Raw genomic sequence first — 24,806 nt, 5'->3', positions numbered from 1 at the left:
GTCAACTTGGTTCAGTACGTGCACACAGCACACTAACACTTTCCAATAATGATGGCATTGCATCGTAGCATGCAACACCATCTACTGGCGTAAATGCAATGCTCACAAACAAGGATGCTAAAGAGTCTTACTTTCACTTGGGCAACCCTTATAGCTTCACAAACATAGTATTAAGTGAAGAGAGAAACAACATTTTATAATTGTCTGCATCTAGTTTATTTTAAATATTACAGTGGCAAGAAAACTGCCTCTTACATTTTTACATAAATAAATTACACATTTTATTATTAAATCTGGTTATTTATTAAGAAAACTTTTGGTATATACTTCACCAAAGTCAAGATATAAATCCTATTAGTTAACTAAGTAACTAACTTCATTGCTATGCAAATCTTTGGTCAAAGTTTTTTACATTCTGAAAAAAAACAAAAACAATTGTTCACTAAGAATGGCAACAGGTAAGGAGTATTAACAAGTTCTATGCACTATGAACCTCTAGAGGCACATAATATAACTCTTTAATCCATGTACAAAATATGATATGCTTATTCTACAATAACCAACGTAAATTGCCTTTACAGCTTAGCAAACATTGTACTTCATCTCTTAGATTTTGAAAGTTATCTACCAGGAATGACAACATGCTAACAAGTGATACTTGCCACACTTAGCTGCCTACAAGGCACACTTCTTTTTTTCGTGATTTTATGATCTGCCAGAGTTGGAACAATATTAAGGGATTAGCATTTTGTACTACATCAAGCGGCATGCATGCTGACACAACATCCATCAATTTTGAAAATGGGGAGTAGTAGTCAGTTCTATATTTTTCACTTTTCATGTATCCGATGCAATTGTTAGACATGCTATAGGTTCACAGAAGTCCCACACTGCAGCCGTGCAGTCTAAGATGCCACACTTTGGGCTCAGACAACGGGACACATGCAGGTTTGTCTTTCCTGGGGGAAGCATAACATTTCTCTGAGATTTCAGCCTGTGCATGGGACCGGTGGCCATCCACCATCGTCAGGAAATTGGGGAGCTAAGAATGAGTAGCATAACGTGGTCATGGAAACACGACAACTGGGGGTTCGTCGTGCTAGCCACATGTTACCCGGTAACTGGTTGGATGAGCTCCCTCCTCGGCAAGTTGGTAGGTAGGCCCTGGCCCTCAAAGATTGTTGCATCACAGGTTATTATTATTAGGGCAGAGAAGAAAAGAAGAAAAAAAAATACCTTCCCACCATCATGAAATTCCAATCTATGCACACAAAAGTATACAGAATGCAAATGTCAAAATTTACTGTAAGGAAAATTATATGCAAGATTTCCCACCTTGCACCTAGATATTGCACATACTGCTTCAAATGTGATTGAATAAGCACCATTTTGCAGAGGGTACATATCCGAATAAAACAAAGGAGAAAAATACAAATACATGAACACAACACAATGATAGAAAAAAAACCTGTCAATATTCTGAGGATAATTAAATCCCCACCATTAGAACTAACAAGAATTTCCTGTTCTTCAAATTCAAGAAAACATTATTTTCTTTTACTGTAGTTCTGACTAAACATTGACAGTTTTTTTTAATTTTTATTATTGCATGCATTGTGTATTTACCCCTTACTTCATTCAGGCAAGACTAAGTTACTAATTTCAGTTCTTTAATATTTATAGATTGTCTGCATAGTCACATGAATTGTAGAGTTAAATAATACAAATATTGCACAAATTTATTTTTTACAATGTTTGTATAGTGTCAAAACTGGGTGATAATAAATTTATAGTCACTGGAAGTACAATATTTTTATAACGATTCTCAAATTGCTAAAACCAACACTTAATATTTTCTCATATATCATCATCTAACACAGGATAGCCTATATTCAGATATCCGTAATATGCATTTTATGAAGTACATATTCAGTTGCCTGATTTAAAGAAATCAGTCTTAAAGAGATGGTATTCAAGCCTCTCATCCTTTCTTATGCTCAAATATTAATTTGAAGATATGGATGAATGTATCAGATCAGACTATTCCTCCACAAATACACCAAGACAATTTCTTACCTGCCTTAGAGAACAATATCAAAATGGCCCTTGCTATACTTTTCAGATAAAAGTTGGTAAGAATATTGATATTGTCGGTAAAAATCCTTTTCACTGCACTCTTCTAATACTATATTTTATTATACATCAGTTTAAATTGGGATCTGAACCCCTGGATTACAAGGTGACGATGTTACCACCATGCCATCAGGAAGGCCTGGCTATTATTACAGTTAATAACAGTATTTAGTACCAATTATCATGGTATTTGTCCAGTTTGAGATTAATGGCCTTCTCTGACAGTGGACCTCTTTTATATGATCCTTGATAGCTAGTCTAGGGTGAACACAGCATCTATGGCTGGAATTTGTCCAACCTTAGATCACACATCCTGGGAATCATATCTTCCACATTGCAGTCTGACACCCTAACAATTTGACCACCACGGTCCATTCTTCAGAGGTTATTTCTTAACAGGGACGGCGACAGGGGTGGGTGTGCAAGCACCCACCCAAAAATTCCTGTGCACACCCAATTGCCCACCCAATCAAATTCAATACATATATACAATTAGGAAAATGTAAATGGTTCTTAAGTATTTGCTGGTCCTCACTCAATGTATATTTTACTTGTGAATATTGTAGATACTAGAAAGTTCACAAGTTTCAATTCATCCCATAACAAGCTTTGCTGTCATCTGGCGAAACTTTCGTCTAATAAGAAACTTTACGAAGATTAGAGCAAATATCTTGTTGAATGAAATTAATTTAAGCTTTTCTTTCTACGTCGTTAATTTTGTCATTGGAAAGCTAAAGGAACTCTCAGAACTCTTTTTTAAAATCTAATCTAATGAACACTGCTATGATTAGAAGCAATCAACAGGCTTAGTAAGTTTTATGGGATACTCACAATTATGAGGTATGTGTATATGATGAAGAGTTCATCAGGATTTAGGAGGATTTGGAGGGTTGCAGCTCCCAGCTTTCAATGGAGAAAAATTGCTTTGAAATCAGCCATATATTGAAGAAAAAATATATTAAGAACGTGGAAGTTTAAAAAGCATAACTAACCATCTGGCATGACTTGGGCTAAAGGTTATAGACTAACTGAAACTGTGCATAGATGGGAGCGAGTTCTTGATGTTGTCAGCACCGGCCCTGCACATAAATCTGCGCTTGATCAAAGTAATAAACAAAAAACATCTTTGCCTTAATCGCAATGATGAGTATGAATGATGATGATGAAGGAACACTCACAAAAACACCCATGCTCAGACCGGGATTTGAACCCGGGACCCCTGGCATCATAACGCATTGCGATAACCACTTTGCAGGTAATTTGATGTGTCACTTTCTTTATTCTATCACAGTTTTGTTTACATAACTGTCATCTTCAAATAATGCAATGTTTCTAAAATTACAATGTTTAATTTGTTCTAATAACGAGTAATCACAAAAGATAAAACCATGTCGTTGTTCGCGGAGTTATCGGTTTTGATAAAAAATGAAGCATTGTGGAGTTGACTTCCTCAACTTTCGAAGTGCTATGAACTGTTGGTACTCTATTTGTGGAAAGTAATCAAGACTGATTTCACTCATTGTTATATTTCAAGTTAATTTTCTGCTAGTTTTGACCAATGGTGACGGTGAGGTTGAATGGTAATTAGATGAACCTCATGAAGGGACAAACACGTGGTAATTAGATGAACCTCATGAAGGGACAAACACGTAAGGAGACACAAAACACCAAGGAGGGTTATCTTGACTGCGGTTACAGGTGCCAGAGAATCATTTGCCTACAAGAATAGTTTCCAGAGTGTACTATTCAGGAGGGAGGTTGACATTTGAGTGTGTTCGAAAAGGTCACACTTACAGCCCAAATGATCTGTAAAAAAGATACGATGATTAGGTTTGATGAATTCCTTGTGTCCAAATCACTTTCTACACAAGGTAAGAGGGAAATCTAATGCCTTACGTTTGTACTGCCCACCCTAATTTATCAATATGCAGCTTCTGCCCACCCGGATAGAAAAATTCTGGCGCTGCCCCGGTTTCTTACTTTAAGTTGCAAATAGGGGAGTGGCAGAGGGAGGGTTAATTTATATTCACTGTTACACAGTGATTTAGTGCAGTGTTCCTCAACCGCTGGGGTCTGTCATTAATTATACTGGGCCGCTAAATATTCTCCTGAAACAGATTTATTCCAACCAACACAATTGAACTCAAATTATAGTTATCAGTTTTCCGACTAATAATAAAATCGTTGATTTAAATAATTACCATTAATTAGAATTTTTTGGTGTTCAAAATTCAACATGCCAATGAAAATCAGCACTTACCAAATCAATTTAATGATATTGGCTAGAGAAGACTACACAATGTCATTAGATCCAGTGGTTGACAACTAATTATAATTATATTTGTCAACAAGCCTGACAAAATCGAACTTTTACCCTTTATGGTTATATCATAATGCATTCATAAACATTCACTCTAAAGAGTACATATTAATTAATGTATAAAGTTTAAAAAATTAGAAAAGTATATGAGAGTATAAATTATTGTGATTGGGGCATCAATTTTTTTAAAAAAAAGAATTTACCAGGCTGTGGTCTCACGAACGTTGGGAATCACTGATTTAGTGTATATTTTAAATGTAAGGGAAAGATTTCGGACATTAGAAGCCAGGTGGAGATGGTTGCAATCACTAATTAATATGATGTGGATTACAAACTTACTGTTAGTTTTAATCCCTTGAGGGTGTTGCCTACGAATGTTTCATATGAATACAACTGCTTAATGTTGCTTTAGATCAACATCACGTACAAACAAAAGTTGCACATTTTAAAGAAAATTTGCATTCAGGACGCATTAAAATTGCACCACCACAGTACTCTAGCAGAGGCCACGAAGATAAATTAACTAATATTCATATCATTTAACCCTTTCCGGATGAGCCTGAAAATAATGGAGTTTTTCCCAGAAGATGGGGGAAAACTGTTTTTCAAAAACTCGTACAAAATATGTTGTTAAGTGTGTTATTATTTAACATTGCCATTTATGTCCGTCGCCTGTTTAATTGGACAGGAATTGTATGACAGGTTATGCCTGTCACTCCTTCGGAAAGGGTTAACATTGGTAATCTGAGACACAACTGTGAAACACTTCACAGAAATGAATCGATGAATCCATCAGCAATAATGAATTTGTGGGTTTATTTTGCTTATTAAAATAAAATTTCTTAATTTTTCCTTAATTCATACATCTATTTTTCAACAAGCACAAAATCTTCTGCAGTTGGATGTCGCACATCTTTAAGAGTCCCCTTAGATATAATGTAAAAGAGAGAGAAGACAGTGAAATTGCCACTTTAGGATAAACTTTATCACTTTTTAGCTTCCACTTCTTGGTAAAATATTCACATTCAATTTCTGGTCAATTCCTCTAATATCTTTTATCATTGCCTTAAGCAAATAAGTCTGGCAAGTCACTACCAAATTGGAAAATGGAAGAATTTTCATGTTCATTCAAGATGTGGTGCGATAAATATGTGAAGAGTCTCATGTTTCTGCACTGCTTTTCTTTTCTTATCACCAATTAATTTTGAAGGCCCACTTCCTTCATTAAGATTGGTTATGGCATCCGAGACAGAGATGGCGTTTTGTCACTGCACCATTTACACTGTGATGGCAGGAGACACTACTTAGCCATGCTCTCATCCTCTGGTATGTAAAGGTCATATGCCAATGCCAGCTGCCACATCAGCAAAACCATTTGAACAGTGCAAAGCAATGATGCCAAGAAGGTGACACCAAGGTCTGGCCTAACATGGCACACCAGGTAACACCATTAACTCCTTTGTGGCAGAGTGGTTAGCACAGCATGCTATGACATCAGCGATCCCTGGTGTCCATTCATCAATTTCATCTTATCATCACTCATCTACATTGTCGTAATTAGTCATAAGTGGCAGAAAAGCGATGCTAAATAACAAAATTCAAAATCAAACCCAGACACTGGACAAGCACATCTCACGTGGCCCTCCTGTACTCCTCAAGATCTCTGGAAGAAAGGGGAAATTCAGGCTTGTAGCAAAACTTGCACTCCCAACCACAATGAACAGAGCACATCCCTCAATGCTGCCAAATGGTAGAAATCAGAACTCCTTCTAGCGAATGGAAACTATACACTCCTCTGTCCTAGGGGCCATAGCATATGATAATGAAAACGCTGGACCTTTCAAAGGCATAGGTGAAAAGAAGTTTGTTGTAAGTCCACTTATACACAGATTGGCTAATCAGGACTGCACCTACATTTTAATGTGGAATCTGAACCACTAGGTGCCTCCACTGGGTATGGAACTCGGGGCACTTTGATTACAAGGTGACAACGTTACCACTTGGTAAAAAGAAAAGAGGTGCTTGAAAACATGGAACTTTTCCCATAGAACAAGAACAAGCATCTACCTGAACACACACACATCCATACACTGCATATCAATTCCAAGTATTTCCTTCAAGATACATATAAATATATTAGATACAATTAACAAGTGGAATTGAATCTAATTATATGCTTAAAAATTAAAAGGAACACTACTTTTAAATCTGAGCAATGTAATATATATGCCTAGGGTGGCAATGAACTAATGAGCTCCACAGACTTACCGTAAACATCAACATTACGCCCCACGAAAAACAGTTGTCCTTCAATATAGCATCCTCCAAACTTTATACAAATAATTTAATACTTTATAAGTACACAGTTGTTACACAATATACATTCTCACTAGAAACCACACATATATTCTTATCTGTAAAGTACTGCATAGTTACAAAAGTTTATTTTCACCATATAAGTTAACAGCAACATGCATTGTAATATTTATGGGAATGACAAACACATTGAATGAGTAGCTATTTGCATCTTCATTGGAAAACCACTGAAAATGATCCCAGAAGAAAATGTTGGATAAATATTGGGATTTTTTAAAAGGATACAAACAATTCTAACATTCAATTAGATTCTAATGTGAAAATCACCACATTCTTCCACAATATATATAAACATCTTGTCTCGTATTGTAGGTTACATTAAAAGACCAAAATTGCCAACATCTTTAAAACTGTGATAATATTCCATCTACCTTAGATAAATGAAGGACACATGTTCTTAATTATGTTTTCAGTGTTAAAATAATTACTATTTCTTCCATTCTAAGCAAATTACCTTAAAATTTAGAGTGAGGGTGTTCCTGGTTCCTTATTTCTTATCAATTAATGTTTGCAAATGTAAATTTTTAATACATAAAGGAAGTAGAAAATGTGACTGCTTTTCAAGATGCCAGACAAAAAATATTACATCTATATTCTGAGTGATCTAAATTCTGGTGCTATTTTCAAATCTCAGTCTGAACCACATTTATGAACCTCACAAATAAAACTACAATTTTAGTGTAGCATTTGGGACACAATGGGGTAATAAATAGCACTTTTGTGTTGAAATTTTCACGACGACTAGGTACCTAGCAGAACTGATGTGGTATTGCTTTTTGAACAGAATCATTCCATGTTTATTCAGGTAGCAGATTTTAAACATATTTTAACAAAAATTTTGAAAAAAGCTTTGTGCAGTTAATAAGGGTTATAAATTAAATTCTAGATGGCAGCTTTCACAGATACTTGTAAGTTGTTTAGTTTTTCTTAGGACAATTAATAATTTCCCAAATATGATTAAAATTTAAATAACTATTAGAAATAATATGGCATATGGAGTTGAACCTGGGCTCGTGGTTGAGCAACTTTCCTCACACATTTTATCTGAAAACAAAATATGAAAATATGCTGCTATGAATCCAATCTACAAGAATATTTATTGTTATCAATATCTACAAAATGGAGTGCAGCTATCAGCCTCATTAGTTCATAAATTCATTTGAATTGCATAGTGATAAGGATCCTGATGAGCATCTATTTTTCAAAGAGTTATGGGTGTTTGCATGATTCAAAATCACCTATACACACACACACATTTCAATTATAATTTCAATCAAAAATAACAATGGCAGTTAAAGCACGGAGAAATAGAACTACGGAAAGAGTTAATATTTAATCAATCCCTTTCATAAATCCCTAAAAAAAATAAGTAAAAAATTCTAACTAGATATATATGCAGAAATTGAGCATTTGTATATTAGTTTAGATGTGAAAGAATGTAGTGATTTGCCTTTTGAAAGACACACAAAACTCATTTTAAATAACACATTTTATTAATAACTAAAGACAAGACAATGAGATGAACACAAGAATAAAGAATGAGAAATGTTGCAACAGAATTGAATAACCAAAAGATAAGCCTATCTCACATTTCCATCAACACTCAATGTTTCATTACAAGAATACTACCTTGTACTTTTACAACAATTAAATATAAAATTTGCAATTATATATTTAAAAAAGGCTTTCATGTTGAAAATTTTGATCAACAATATCAACAATTATTTTCCTGTAGTTTACGGTTATTACAAGCATAAGAAAAACAGTTTTTTCCTTTGTGACGTTTCAGGAGAACACACGCTCCTTTCATCAGACATTTATTTTCATTTTGACTAATAACCGTAAACTACAGGAAAATAATTTTATCATGCAAGCAATGCGTACATACAAGAAAAACTAATATCAACAATACTTAGTGTTTGCATTATTATAAACAATATTTTAGTTAATAATCTGGAAGCTCTAACTGATTATCACTTCAACTCCTAAACTTCTCATTTCGTCTCAGTTTCACAAATTTTGACTTCAATATCTCTCTCACTGAAAAACTTTATTGTAAATCTATTACCTACAAAGTTCAACATTATTCTAAGCGAGTACAGTACAACTTTGTTCTATGGGAGTACAGTACAGTTACGAAAGTTACATCTCCTTCACTGTTTTGAGTGGATTGGTCATCTGAATAACACATATAAAGTATTCAACAATGTACATTTTTTACAGTTTATTCAAATAACAATTTCTTGTTCAAATTGAATGCAACTTACAACATTCCTTTTGCAGAACAGTCATTTCATGTAGTTTTACACAATAACATTTGGATCTATTATTGTTAAGACTCATTACGTGTACCAGGGAAATAATTCCTTTGTGCTTTAAATACAAAACAATGGATAATATCAATGTGAAATGAATACAAAAAACACAGAAATAAGTTCGCACGAAAATAACAACAAACTCATGTCAGCATTTAGAATCAGTCATATCTGCAATTCGTCTGCTTACAAAGATTTTTTTTGCAAGTTTTCTGCTCATGCATAAGGCAATCAATTGTCTTCTAAAGATTTAAAAATCATCATGTCACCTACGAACTCACTAACCTCTTAAGGATAAATGAAAGGTACATCTAAGTCATAAATATCTGTACCACTATAACAATTTGTGTTTTAAGTAACAAGCCAAGGACCCCAAGATCTGTGAATCTGTTGAAACTTTGATTTTGGTATGCAAGCAGGATCTATCTATTCAAGATTTCTTTAAAAAATCAGGTGAGCATAGATATTCATAATCAATTTCTGTTGACAAGAAACAATAACCAAATTTTCATTCAACAAAATAAAAGGAAAATAGTACATCGCAGAAAGTACAAGTATTTCTTAAAACGTAATAACGAATTAATAGATTGTCACATTTTTCTCAAATGAGTGTGCAATAGTGTAATTTCATTAATAATAAAAATGAAGTGATTTAAGTAGAGAAATTTTCCACAACCTACTTTCGTACTGAAAAAAAATATATCACCAGTAAAATAACAGATTCAATTAATTGCATTCCTGACAGTTTTTAAACTAGTTCGAAATTGTTTAAAAAAATTAAAACTTGATTCAAAATGCCTACAAATTTAATTGAATATCAGAAATATGAAACGGTACTAGAAAAGGTATCTCATTTCATTCAACGCTCAAAAAAACTGAAGATACTTTATCCAATTATTTACAAAAAAAATCTTCCTTATTTACATGTCCATTATACTCTTAATTATGTACAATAAACAATTTTAAAGTACAAAAAATATTCAATAAAATCTCTCGGCATGAAACAATATACATATAGACATATCTTTTTTACAACAACTTTAATCTCTCTCTGTGTGTGTGATAGTTTCAAATATAATTTGAAAAAATACAATAAACAAATACATTAAATAAGAAAAGCATTACTCACGCCTTTTGAAGGTAGGAAATAACATTTATTCTTTTACTGTTCCATTAGGAATTTGTTTCTCTTCACTTGAAGGCTCCGTATAGAGTTCACACCAAACAGGGCAATGGTCACTTGCTGTGCCACCCCATGACCAACCTCGTGGGATAGCTAGATGAGATAGTCCTTGCCTGATGACACCAAACTTTCCTATGGTATGAAGCAAGAACATCTATAGTACTGATATTATCAGTATGAAATTTACGTATCAAATAATGATGACATGAACAGACTAGCAAATATTTTATGAGGGACTGTCATTGCATGTGACAACTTGATGCAATGGATTTGTTTTTCAAAATGGAAAACACCTACACCCTTCGGTAATTTACCCCTGGTAATGTCAAGATGCTCTCTTTGGAGAAAAGTGACCTTAATATTCCAGATAATTTCACTAATAGTTTAAGTGACTGGCAGGTTTGCTGTCAATTATTGCCAAAGGTGGTTGATTGATTGATTTGGTGTTTTAAGTCCACTTTATGCACAGTAAGGCTAATTGGGACTGGACCTACAGTTTAAAGTGGGATCCGAACCACTATGTGCCTCCACCCAATATCGAACCCAGCACCTGCTAAAGGTGGTGTTAATGATTACTGCACATTCTTTATTGCAAGTAAACCAGTAGAAAATAAGGAACCAGAACATTGTAAATGTAAAGAAACAGTGGTTATTGAACTTGCCAATGCATAGTTACAAAATAAAACCCAAAAAGTTACCTTCATATTGTGAAATGAGCGACATAATTAAATGACTAGAAAAAAAAGCTAAAAATAAATGAATAAATTGTCTTCCAGAAATAAACTTGATTTAACTGTACATTATTTTATTTTGGATCGGACTTCAAACTGTAGGTCTACTCCAGATTAGCTTGTCTGTGCATAAAGTGGGCTGAAAATATACTTCTGGCAACAACTGATAGTAGAGAAAACATTTAGTTCACAACCTGAATGAGCTATTACCAAACTAAATACAGTGGAACCACAATTTTATGTTCCTAAATTATATATTTTCTCTCATTATCTTGGTCTCCTGAAAAATGTAAAACTGTGGTTCAATTGCATGTGTAACGAGACAGCTCTAATAGATATTAGTCTAAAATATAAACTGAGTACTTCAAATGTGTTTAAAAATGACATGCAGAATTTTCCTTGTACATCTACATACAGAATGGCAAAATGCATTAATTGTAATTGAAATTCAGTGTCAAGTTATTGGTAGATATAGTATTGGATTGATAAAATCTAAAATCAGAAAATTTATCAACAAACTAATATTCCTCCATCCCTACTTTTTATTACTGAAAGCACTTTACTTCTATATCCCTGAGATGATGATGAATTTACACTTTCAACTCCCCCATCAAAATTCTAACATGTTTCTGTCTGATCTTACCTGTGTACTGCTGTTGAGCATTAGTGTTTAGAAAAATACTGTCATACTGACGAGCTGCATGTGGACCATTGCTATTAGTGTTGGTGGAACTGGAGATTATGCTTTTACAGTTAGACTTCTGAACATCATTATCCTCTGCGGAAGAAAGAAAATCCACTGAGGTGACTAGAAACAACACATACCACACATGGCACATGCAAAAAGAATATGGACACCAACAACTTAATACCTTCCCTAATCATCATCACATAATCATCATTCATTTTGGACCTATTGATATTTTCTTTGTAGTAATTTTGGGTATTCTTAATCACCAAATATCTTCCACCATCTTTTATTCAGTTATAATTTCATTTACTTTGTCTCATAGATCTCAACAGAATCACCAATATTATCATTGCCTTGGGTAAATTACATTGAAGATTCCACTGCTGATTTTCTCCTATTGAGAGCACCATTGATAAGTATATATTTCCTTATTTGTTGACATAGAGGAGTTGTGGGAATAGTAGGGAAAGTGGGAAGAGGGGGGGGGGGGCACATTTTGAAATTTTGGAGTTATAAATAATCGACATGATGCAAAATACGAGGGTGATTCAAAAAGTAAGGTAACAAAAGCTCTCACAGTTATCATATCCCTCCTGTTCTTTGAATTTCCTGCAAGCTCACAGCAGAAGAACACAGCTTCATCTCACAGCCGTTAGATGGTACATATGTTGCATCGCAGTATCAGTTGGAAGATGGCTGCGCTCACGGAAACATGGTCAAGCGTGGAAGTGTGTAGTGTGCTCAGGTTTTGCATCTCAAGGGCACCTCATCAGCAGACATTCATTATCAACTAGTTGAGGTGTACGGTGCTAATGCTTCGTCTCTGTTGTCACACATGATGCACCCTTGTTTTATCCCCTGTAACAATACGATGCAGGAACAGCACTCCATCCTCATGAAACTGTTATAAAGTGCATGAGACACAATCCCATCCTAGTGGCTTTGTGTTAGTTGCCTTGGCACACAGCGTGAACCCGTCTTTTCGTAGCCAAGTTGCTCATGAACGATCTTGTGCACACTGACCACTGAGATTTTGAGTTCCTTAGCAATATCGCTAAGTGAAATGCAATGATCGTCCTCAATTAACCTTCAATACGGACATATTGTCATCTGTGTTGGACGTGCTTGGTCGGCTGGTTTGTTGCTCATCTTAGACATCTGTCATGCAGTTATTGAACTCAGTGCACCAAACCCACACCTGTTTCTGTGAGAACATAGCACTGTACAACTCAACCAGTTGATGATGAATTTCTGCTGGTGAGGTGTCCTTTAGATGTAAAAACCTGATCACACTATGTCCTTCCACATTTGACCACGTTTCCATGAACTCCGCCATCTTTCTACTGATATTGCAAGGGTCTGACGCAACATCTGCATTATCTAACAGCCGTGTGATAAAACTGTGCTCTTCTGCCGCGAGCCTGATGGGAAATTTGAAGAACAGGAGGGATATGATACCCATGAGAACTCTTGTTACCTTACTTTTTGAATCACCCTTGTATACAAATACAAAAACAAATTTTGCTGTTAACTGACAGCTATTTTAATATTCTGATTATCTCATATGTGAACATATGAATATTTGAAGCAACACTCTGCTAGACTAATAAGGTATTGGGATTACCAAAATTTACACTTATAAATATTCTGAACTTTAAAATGTGTGTATTGGCTTCAAGTAATGCCACAAACAGCTTGTCACTGCATGTCAACCTATTTCAGTACAGAGCTATATGTACCACTATCATTAAATATTCATTAAGAAGTCATTAAATGACTAATTTTTAACATATGATAATACAAACAAAAAGATAAAATACATATAATTCATTATAAATTCAATAGAACATGTTGCAAAAAAGGTCCTGCTACTTACAGTACAGTATTTTCCCTTCACTTAAACCTTTTGGTCCCTCACACATTGATGGATCATTAGGCACATCAGAAGTGTATTATGTGCTCTGGCAGGTACAGCAGCCAGTGCAATATGTGAACAAATGACAGACATCAAGATCTCCTATTTTATACACTTTTAACCTGCTTCTACTCTGATTTAAATTATACCTCACATTTTAACATGCTCTTTTATAGTTTCTAATTGTGCGTCTACATGTGAGGGGCCAAAATGTTGAAACAAGAATTGAATGAGAAATACTACCTTGTATTAAATATCAACGGCAATGCATATGTTTACAAAGAATCTTCATGGGCACTATACATTCATGCCTAATTTCAAAATAATTCAAAAGTAGTATAAATCAATGTATTAATTAGCTCACCTTTATTAACAGATAATCCGCTGAAGTCTCCTAAAATAATTAATATGCCATCTTCTTTCATACAATTCAAAAACAGCATTTCAATATTCCCTGAACATTTAATATCTTTATTATGAAGATAAACATTAAGTACTGAGACAGTTGATTGGTGTAACTGGAAAAAATAATTAAAAATATAAGATAAAAAAAAGTTTTCAAGAACTGTGAGCACTTGAATTACTATGAAGGCAAAATATATTGTGACTGGAAGCAAATAAGAATGATGTCCTTCCAAAAAAATTAATACATAGGTGGTTCACATGCAAAAAGCAAGGCTAACCCTTTGGTTAAAAATTTTATCTTTCCATATTCTTCATCCTACCTCTTATGGGTGATTATGACACCATGGATCTTTTGTAGGGCTGAGCCGATGCCGATACATACCAGCGGTATTGGTATCAGTAAGTATCTGTTGAATTTTTTCCACTGATACCAATGATTTTGAGTGTCAAAGTGCGGCCAAGAGCAACAACTCGTCTCAACATTTGTGCTTTTCAAAGTTTTGTTCACCCTTCCTTGCGACAGGTTGGGAGGCCAGCACTAGAAGTTCCAAAGATTTTCCTAGAAACACTGGATAAACCCCACCCTCCTGGTAAGCAGATGAAAAGATCAAAGGCAGGGGTAAAAGTGAAAGCTGAACCCAAACGTGACCGTGAAGGCCTATGTGGAAATAAAAGAAACCATTCATTGCCAATTCTTGCAAAACTCGTGGGAGAACTAGGGGAATGTTTTTAAAGCAGCTTCACCATCACGCCCCACTAACACAGATTCTTTTATTTTTAATCTACATTTAAGCGGGAAGTGGGTTCAGCAATTTCTTCTTGTTGTCTTCCCTATTACATAAGTATTTTGTGTAACTGCTGGTATTAGCCAATTGAGGGTTATTTATTTCCACCGAGATTAGATTGGAACCATACAGCTTTGAATAACATTGCCAAAGAAAAATTATGTACACTACTAATTATAATAATATACATACAATATTAATCAGGAACTTTACTTTTCATCAACTGGACCTAAAATAAATTTTTGTTATTCAATATTTTACTTTTTTGACATTAATTTCCTTGCCAGGGCAGTTGCTGCAATACAAATGTTAGTGGTCTTAACTACAAGTAAAGTAGATGAATATTTGCTGTTATATCTCCGATTTTATACCATTTTTTTACTATTCATGTAATAACAACAACATTAATTTATTTACATATTATGAATAAACATATATTTTATTAACATATTAATTATAAACACTTATATTATTTCTATACACATGCCTGGTGATGTGATGAGTTAGTATGACTCAGTAACTAGCCTATGTAATTTTATACTGGAATTATACAAGTATCAGTAGGAATCGGTCAGGGTATCGGCAAATAGTGGCATCGGCTTAGCCCTAATCTTTTGTAAATAAAATGACAATTTTGTACCTAGAACAGGCTACAATAATATACTCTAAAACTACTGAAAATAATCTGTAATTACATTTTGATGTAATATGCAGATTCTAGTCACTCTTGCTATTGCATGTTCGTGTTCCTGTTCCTAAATAGTACTTATCTTTATTTGTGCATTACAAATAATGTAAAGGTCAGCACCTTTGATTTGCTGTTTGAAAATGCATTTACCTTGTAATGTGTTCAGAACATCTAATGGTCTAGATGCGTTCATAAAATTATCAAATTAACGAAAACTTTTAAAATGCAATTTTTAGGCACAAAGAACAGTGCTTTTTACTGCACTATAAACCATGATCATACACAAAACATGAAGATATTCCTAGTTTACTTCAATGGGAATAAAACAGTTATTTCACCTAAAATTCAAGGTCTAATTAAGGCAATACAACAAAAATAGATACATAATTTGTAACATTGTCAGATAACACCTTCCCTCTCTTCTCAGTGACCAAACAGATGAATAAGATTTGATTATCTTGTTGCAAAAGAAAAATAAATCCCAATACTATCCTTCAAACAGTATTAACCTATATGCTACACAATTCACTACCGTATTTCACCGCAGAATCGTTGCCGCTTTGATGTCAAATTTCTTCGCACAAAATTGGGGGTGTGACCATTACGTGAAGCTTTTATTTTTAATAAATTGTGCCTGTATTTGAAAGTCATTTATTACCAGGTAAACTGTCTTTGGTGCAAGATTAGGATGTGTTTTAGAAAATTTGCTTTAGACTGTTTTTACGGATTTTTGCATTAGGATTCTAATGTAATGGTAGAAATAAGGCACCTACACATGTTCAGATGCCTTATATCACATTTTAAAATTCTATCCATTTTTACCATACCTCTTGATCCATGTCTTGTTTGACGCAGCCAATGGTATAATTAAATTGGCATAGCCCATCTACCTGATGAAGGGAGTAGTTACATCCCGAAACGTAGTTTCACGGAAATCGTATACTCACAAACGTAAGTACTTTTAGGTATTTTATAAAATATTTTTTTCTTTTTATATTGTACTGATAATTTATACTACGTGAGTAAGTCGCACATGCATCAATATGAATATTTGCTACAGTGTTGCTAAGTAAGGACTTACGAAATTTAATCTTTATGAAAAAAGATACTGCGCAGTTATCTGACAGACGGATCGCCAATTACACGATGAAAGGTTATGAACCAAGTTTTGGAGTGAAAAAGCAGGGTGCGACGATTATGCAGTTGAATACAGTATGTTCAATACATTAATATTAATCCCTTAGTAACATGTCTGCTGAAACTTCTCTGCTCTATACATTCAATTCTAAAAATTGTTAACTTTACTTCATTAGATCTCAACACAAACTGTTAATGTAAGACATAAAAAAAATTACCAGTTATAAAAAGGCTGTCATGAAGCAACTGACATTAATATAATAAAAAAAAAGAACACATTCTGAGAAAACTCACCCGAAACACTCCCAGAAGAGCTTCTGCTTTTGGCAGAGACGTTAGCTCTTTTGCAGTCAAACAGAGTTCTTTCAGTGAAGATAATTCTACACGACAGCTTGTATCATATAGAAATCCTAATCCACTAGGCACCTAGAAATAAAGGTAGCAATTTATTCAAGTGCGCTATTCAATGTTGAGGTCAAGTACCACACAAATTGAAAGAAAAATAACATGTACATGTAAAACAATATATGTAGGCACTTCATAAAATACATAAAAACTATAAATCGTGCACAATTTGCCAAACGAAAAAAACTTACATCAATGATGTAAATAATTTCTGCTATCATGTCCAATTTGCCGTAATATTTATTAAACAAGTCATTCATTTTTATTTGCAAATCAAATATCTACAAGTATTAACAAATATACCAAATTGCCACTAAAACTTAAAGTCTAACAAATGACCTAACATTACTTATATCAAAATATACCTTGTACACTGGATGATTTGAGCTGTCTGGAATAGAAAATTTCCATTCTCTTTGGTTTTCTTTCCACTCTGCTACTCGCCGGAGTGTTGGATTGTTCAGTTCATCACAGACCTAAAATAACAATTGAAATCTAAATCAGCATTTTCTGACACAAATTTTGTGCCACATTCATTACATATAAACAAGCATTAGACTGACAAAATTAGTAAATGTAACAGAGCGCATTGGAAATATATATCAATAATGATTAATTTTCTTAACCTCACTCTTTAACAATAGAGTACTTCGTGAAAAATGGCATACAAAGTTTGCAAATTTGGGTGCATGATATCAGTAGCATCTGAATATGTTGCTTTAAATTTCTAGATATTCAAGGTCTCCTCCACCTTGTATGCCAGCCTGACTTTTGTGTTTCATGGCATGATCCAGCATTCTTTTCTTTTCTTACACCCATTTTTAATCATTTTAATCTTTGACTCCTAGTCATCTCCGAAGAAGTCAGCAGAAACAGATACAAAAAGTAAGGAATTGGAACTGAGGCACTTACCTACACATTTCTCATATCTTCTTTTAATGAACATATTTTAAAATCATATACAGTAGGAGTGATCCGAACATAGAAAAAAAAATTGACTGATCATCTTCAAATACAGTTATTAAAGAATTTAGCATGTGGAAAGATTTTTAAAAATGCATGTGAACTCCTTAAATATGTTTGTGGGTGCTATTGGCCATACTTGGTATTTGTGTACGTGCTCATAACAAGTCAACAAAAAAGCTCAACTCACCTTCTTTAAAGAAAGAGCATCTACTACTTCTTGTACAGCTATCACAGAAAACCTAGAAATATGCACAAATTATTAACAAATATACTAATATATGACATCCACAAAACAAAAACACCTCATGCAACTTACAATATTCCTCACGGCAACAGAAATTCATTAGTACCTGATCAGCACAAATTACTTTCATGTATACATTTTTAAAAATGAAACCATTACCTGAAAAAGTAGAAAAGTAGAATATTCAAAGTCAATCTGGTTAAAATTTCTTACACTGAATCAATAATTGTATCTAAAGATATCTGTTTGGCAGTTACGGAGAGATAGGTAATTCACTCTGATAAGCTTACTTTTCATTTCTTACACACAAATTTTCTTCGCGATTGATTTTGCCACCCGTCTGGTGGCTTCATCAGGCATGTATTGTCTTGCAGCGGGCGATGTGGTTCCTTTTTCATCCGCTTGTGCTCGTGGCAACACTAGTTGACACAGTCCTTTCAATTTCTGCTGTTCTGGTGTGGGTGTAGTGTTTCCTTCTTTTGCCGTGCATCGGGGTTTTGGCACTGTAGGCGTCGGTTCTCGGTCTCGTTGTCTGCTTCCATGGAACGGTGCTTGTTTGCATGCGCAGGCATGCTTTTTTTGCAAACGCTTAAGGCCCGTGCTTGGTTTCTCGTTGTGCGGGGGGGGGGGGGAGGTTGGGGGGGTATGCATATTCCTGATAGCGGGAAGCCAGGTTTTATTGAGGGCCCCGGGGTTAGGGTTGAGCTCAGCGGGAGTGGTCACTATTGCATAGGTTTCTTTTGAGAACCCTTCCACAGTGGATTTCGCTTGCATGACTATTTTGGCAGAGTCTATGTTATGGTTTTCCTCTATAAGGTGGCAGGAATGGCCTATTGTTCGACTCCCGAGTCGGTGGTCAGCATTATGCTCCTTGAGCCTATCATCAAGTTGGCACTTTGTCATACCTACATAATTGCTTCCACAAGTGCAGGTGATCATGCAGATGCCACTTCTTGCATTGGGGGTTGGTGTAATATCGTTTGAAATGGGTTAGGTGGGAGGGGTAGCACGGGTCTTAAGCATTCGTAAAAAAGCCCGCCTGTGCATGCAAACAAACGCCGTTCCACGGAAGCAGACGACAAAACCGAGAACAGATGCCTACAGCACCAAAACCCTGATGCACGGCAAAAGAAGGAAGCACTACACCCACACCAGAACGGCAGAAAGTGAAAGGACCATGTCAACTAGCGCTGCCATGAGCACAAGTGGAAGAAGAAGAAACCACGTCTCCCGCAGCAAGAAGCCACCAGATGGGCGACAAAATCGATCACGAAGAAAATTTGCGTGTAAAAAAATGAAAAGTAGGATTATCAGAGTAAATTACTAATCCCTAATATTCCCAGTAGTAATGTCAAATAGACCACACATTTGACAATATGGAATGAAGATAAGCATTGCTTTTTTGAAGAATGTTTTTGGTGTATGTGTATATAAGACTCTCCAAAAATGTAACAATGTGTCAGACTTCTGGCACTTTGGACATAATAAACATCTAAATCCACTCCATACAAAAATGGGACTGAGGAAGTGAAGAAAAAAAAATGAAAATCACTTACCTATTTTCTAATATAGTTCTACATATAACTTCTCTTACTCCTGGATTATCTGCTTTATCGCTAGTAAAGTCCTGCAGGTTCCAGGAAGCAATTCGTAGAGCACACCTTCCGTTATGTTCGTAACAGAAGTCCTCTTCTACAATTGGTCTCTCGGAGTATGTCGAGAGTAATTCGAAAATGTCTTTTCCAGCCAGGAAACCATTCGCCGAAGACCCATACTTGACTGGTGCGGAATGGGCCTTTCTGTGACCTATGTGGCAAAATCAAAACTCTCACAATTATAGAAATATTTGTAATACAGTGTTAGAAAAAATATAAAACATTTCACAACCTGCCACCTTACATCTGATTCATCAGTTCACTGTATTGGTTCTTTCAATTCCATTGAGAATATCGATATGAAATGCCACTACATGCAATAAAAAGTAACATGTCATTTCATTAGTTAGCGAATAAAAAGCATTCTTCCAGCATAAGGCATGAGACAGTGCATTGTGCCATGGTAAAAGTACTTTGTGGTATGAAAAGACATTCAAACGAACTAATGAAATTGCTTAAAATGAAATACACTTAAGCATACTTCTTTGCAATACTGGATCACATACAAATTACTTAGTTGATAATTCAGCAAAACTTGCATTGTGTATCTACAACTTTCTTCATAGTTACATTGCCTTACTTTACGCCTTTACCAATACAATTATTAACTACTCTAGTACAGAATAACAAATATATGTATCCTTTATCAACTGAAATAACCAGATTGTGGTTATGTTACAGACTTAACAACAAGTGTATGAATAAATTGGTATACTAAAAATGACACAGTGGTGTTTTGATCAACTGGTCCCATGGGCATCGCCAGAAATCTTTGCAGGGGGGGTCGGGCAAATTATAAAAGTTGAATAGTAGATAAATAATAAGTATTACTACTACAGTTATAAATGTTATTATACAATAATAAATATTATAGACTAACACAAATAAATGTTATTCGAAATAATAATAATAATTATTATTATTATTATATAAATGGGGAGACTTGATCCACCAAATGAGTGAATACCAGAACAACTATTTTCCATTATTTCTTTTGCATTTTATGCAGTTAGTATCTGAATGAATTTTGATTTTAACCTTTGCATATCTCATTCAAGAAAAGTCTTTAAATGTTAGGTTTTTTTTTATATAAAGTGTGTTGTGTAACCTCTAACCTACAACTGTAATTATTAGAACTTTGAAAACTGTGAAACCATTTATTCTTTGGATAGAATGGTAGAATATAACTTTGTTCCTGTATTTTTCACTCAATGTTTTTGATCCAATGCATTTTTACTTTGATTATTCTGTTCGAATACTAACTAAATGAACTTTATTTCTGTTCTTAACAATAAGAGTAACACATTTTCGGGTTTCTTGTATCTTCAAATGAACGATGTCCAGGAGGGGTCCACAGACCCCTTTGACCCCCCCCCTTCCTTCCCGACACCCATGACTGGTCCCTATTATATTCAAATTATAAAAGGAGAAGAAAATTAGTTCTTTTCTACAATAAACAAAGGTCAATTTACAAATTATTTTATTGCTCTTTTTATGAGTGAAACCAGAGTACAACAATGGATAAGTTGTACAATTGTGGACACTTCTGGAGTGTAAAAACAACACTGAGTTTCAAAGGGATAGTTACAACCCAGAAGTGTGCATGACTGTACAACTATAAGTAAAATATAATATCAGAAACAAATGCATAACAGATTACAGCAGATATTCAATAAGTCTAATGGTAACATTTTGGCTAAACAATGACTTTTCCAGGTTTTCCAGGAAACCCTAAAACAAATTCTCAATAAATAAAAATAAAATAAATTTCTCTTATGCTTTAACATGCTGATACGTTTTAAGTGTTCAACTACACTTGTTACTCAAGAGAACCCATTTATTCAAATTGTCCAAAATAAATTAACAAAAATAAACCAACATTAGAAAGGGTTATGCCATTGTTTTACTACGTCAGAGTAGGTGAATGCAAAATAAACTTGTATTCACATAGAAAATCTACCCTTGTAAAATTGACTTACTACCAGAAACCACCTTCAATAGAACAACATTACAAATATACCAATTAATGTACAACAAAGATCACAGCACTGTACTGGTATTACCATCAAGCACATACCTACCTGCAACTTTTCCATTAGCGACAGGAAGAAAATTCTGATTACTCTTTCCGCTATTCCCTTCACTGCTTAAATTATCACAGGTCTCTAGAAACAGCTGGCATCTAATTGCATTCACAAGTCTGTAATTGAATCCTTTCACTTTCGCCAAATCATCCAAACTTCGAAAAAAACCTTTGCGGTCTCTGTATTCCACTATGTTTGCTGCCAACTCTTGATTCAGTCCGTGCACTGTCATGAGTTCAAACACACTCGCTTTGTTAACATTTAAAACTTTGTTGTAAGGAGAATTCTTGGTGCTTCGGCTGTTGGATTCAGTACTTGGTAAGCTGTCCAATGATTGAGCTCGAGAAGATGAACAGCTAAAAAATAAAGTGAATGTATATTTTTAAAAAATAAGCCAACAACATATTTAGCATATCTAAATACTACTTTGGCTCCTACATAGTCAAATGGTTAGGGCTCTCTTCTTTGGTGTGTGTGTGGTCCCAAGTTCAACTCCCTGTGGAAGCCCCATAATTTCAGTGTTAACCCAGTATCATGATGCAATTGGAGAGCTGCTTGCTTGATTGATTGATTTGGTGTCTTAAGTCCACTTTATGCACAGTAAGGCTAATTGGGACTGGACCTACAGTTTAAAGTGGGATCCGAACCACTATGTGCTTCCACCAGGTATCAAACCCGGGACCCCTTGATTACAAGGTGACTACGCAAAACTGTGCCATCAGGGGAGAGCTGCTTGAAAAGAACAAGTAGTGGCTTCCATTCTTGAAAGTCAGAAAACAGCAGCGAAGGAAGGACTCAATTTGATGACTATGCATCACACAACGAAGAAGTCATTTGGCAGGTACTCCCCCTCAAAGTGCTGTTGTCCTGGGGAGTGTTAGTTTAAAAAAAGGGGGGGTATCCAGAATCCGAAAGTAATATTAAATATGGAGCAATACTCTTACATTTGCATTAGGCCAGCCCTATATATATATATATATATATATATATATCCATTCATGGTGTTAAAATGAATTTCAATGTTCAGCTATCATAAAACTCAGAGATTTTTTTACCCTTGTACACAATGCCATTTCTGATATTCTGTAATGTAACTTGATACCACAAATGGGTCTATAAACAGAGCACATATCTCTGGTTCCATGTTTTCCCTCATGTGTGCAATAATATAAAAGACCATGAGAAAAAATCCTGTCCTTACCTTACATTCTTTTTGCGAGTGACACATATTTCTGGCCTAATGAGATCAAGTTTGTTTGCCCCGATTCCGGTCACCAACGCTAAGTCTTCTACTTTGTTGAACTTGCCAATTGCCTGCCTGTATTCAACTATGTTCTGAGCAATGCTACGAGTGATGCCAGGCAATGTCATAAGCTCCTCCTCCGTAGCTGTGTTTACATTTAACTGATCAATCTGTTAGAAGACAAAAATCACCATGACTCAACATCACAAAATACAAATATAAAACTATGCTCTTACTTGTTGATGAAAAACAAAACACACAGCATAAAATAACACATTGAAATCTCAACGCTATACATTAAATAACACTAACGTATTTTTTTTATAGTTGTGGTTATACTTTCTAATTTGTTTGATGTTACAGCCCACACATCTGTCAAATTCAAGGAATGATTAAAACTGAAACAATGAATATGTGTTGAAATGTCAAATAAAAAAGCACATTTTTTACATTACATTACTTTGTTTTCAAAATTTGGGTTTTTAAATCATTAATCCCATCAAAAAAATATTTCACAATATACAGGCTGTAAGTTACCTTCTTCATAATAATTTACCACATTGGCATGAAAATAAGCCACACCCTAAAAATTTGAGGAGGGAAAAAGAAAAATACAATAATTAGAGACTGAGGGAAGAAAAATTACTGGTAGCAATTTTATTCCATGTATCTAGTGTTTGGAAAACAATATGTATCTATAGAATTTTCTCTCAACACATGTCTTTTTCTTATTAGGCACGGCATCAATTAACTTCAGTACTAATAAGGGCGTAAACATTTTTCTTATTATAGAGTATACCAGCGCAGTGTTGATAGGTACCTGACCTTTTAAATATTAGGTATTCATACACAATCATAAGCTGGCAAAAAGATAATAGTCATAAAACTAAAACGTTCACATCACGTACAAAATCTTTCAGATATTGCCATGTTTGGTCCCAATTCATGATGAGAAGGGTTTGGACCCAGTAAATTTTCCCTTGAAATATGGCCATGTCTGAAAGTAACTTAAACTCTTATCAGGTGAGTTACTTTGAATTCCATGAACACTAAGATAATGCCAGAGCCGTGCATGTTATTTTATCCAGTATTTCATATCTACTCAATATTTTGTCGTAATATTAGTATTCACACATGCAAATAATAAAGATCATGCAGGGAAGAAAGAAGATACAAAGTTAGTATTATCCACAATACCTTGAGATCTGTGTCATTATAGTTAAATGTTGCGCTGAGAGTCCCCTGGTGAGTATGAGGTCGTCTCGGGAGAACAGACCTCAAGGATGCCCTGAAAGACTTTCTTCTACCCCCCATTGGTACACTTGAGCATTGTCCCATTATTTTCTAACCACACCCCACATTGTGCTCTCCTGAAACAAACAACATTAATGAGAAAGTGAACACTGCAACAATGCAAAATAAATAAAATATGTGTTAAAAAAAACATCAGTGACTTCATATGGATTCTGCAATAAATATATAACTTTGATATTATGTTTATATATAGGTAGTTAGTCTGTATGAATAACC

The 24,806-nt window shown here is 34.7% G+C and overlaps 1 protein-coding gene across 4 annotated transcripts in view; it reads right to left on the bottom strand.

The window, feature by feature from the left end:
- Window positions 1-238: 238 nt before the first annotated feature.
- The window catches only part of LOC146001580 (endonuclease/exonuclease/phosphatase family domain-containing protein 1-like), a 34,840-nt gene continuing 10,272 nt past the window's right edge, over window positions 239-24,806 (bottom strand). For 3 of the 4 annotated variants that reach the window (XR_014443583.1, XR_014443584.1, XR_014443585.1), the window contains 11 exons: window positions 24,474-24,646; window positions 23,235-23,446; window positions 22,031-22,389; window positions 19,851-20,100; window positions 18,238-18,289; window positions 17,450-17,560; window positions 16,974-17,105; window positions 14,029-14,182; window positions 11,702-11,836; window positions 3,764-10,459; window positions 239-3,727 (listed from right to left, as the gene is read on the bottom strand). Coding sequence is in view for 1 of the 4 variants with exons in the window: in XM_083139077.1 (XP_082995203.1) it covers window positions 10,299-10,459; window positions 11,702-11,836; window positions 14,029-14,182; window positions 16,974-17,105; window positions 17,450-17,560; window positions 18,238-18,289; window positions 19,851-20,100; window positions 22,031-22,389; window positions 23,235-23,446; window positions 24,474-24,614 (1,707 nt within the window). In the remaining 3 variants the exon portion in view is untranslated. Of the gene's footprint in view, window positions 10,460-11,701; window positions 11,837-14,028; window positions 14,183-16,973; window positions 17,106-17,449; window positions 17,561-18,237; window positions 18,290-19,850; window positions 20,101-22,030; window positions 22,390-23,234; window positions 23,447-24,473; window positions 24,647-24,806 lie in introns of all 4 variants that reach the window. The other variant, XM_083139077.1, reaches the window with a different exon arrangement.

The sequence above is a fragment of the Lepisma saccharinum genome, chromosome 17 (genome assembly GCF_977018435.1).
Source record: "Lepisma saccharinum chromosome 17, izLepSacc3.1, whole genome shotgun sequence".
NCBI classification, from domain to species: domain Eukaryota; kingdom Metazoa; phylum Arthropoda; class Insecta; order Zygentoma; family Lepismatidae; genus Lepisma; species Lepisma saccharinum.
Note: the sequence above shows the minus strand (reverse complement) of the source record. Positions and strands in the feature narration are given on the sequence as shown.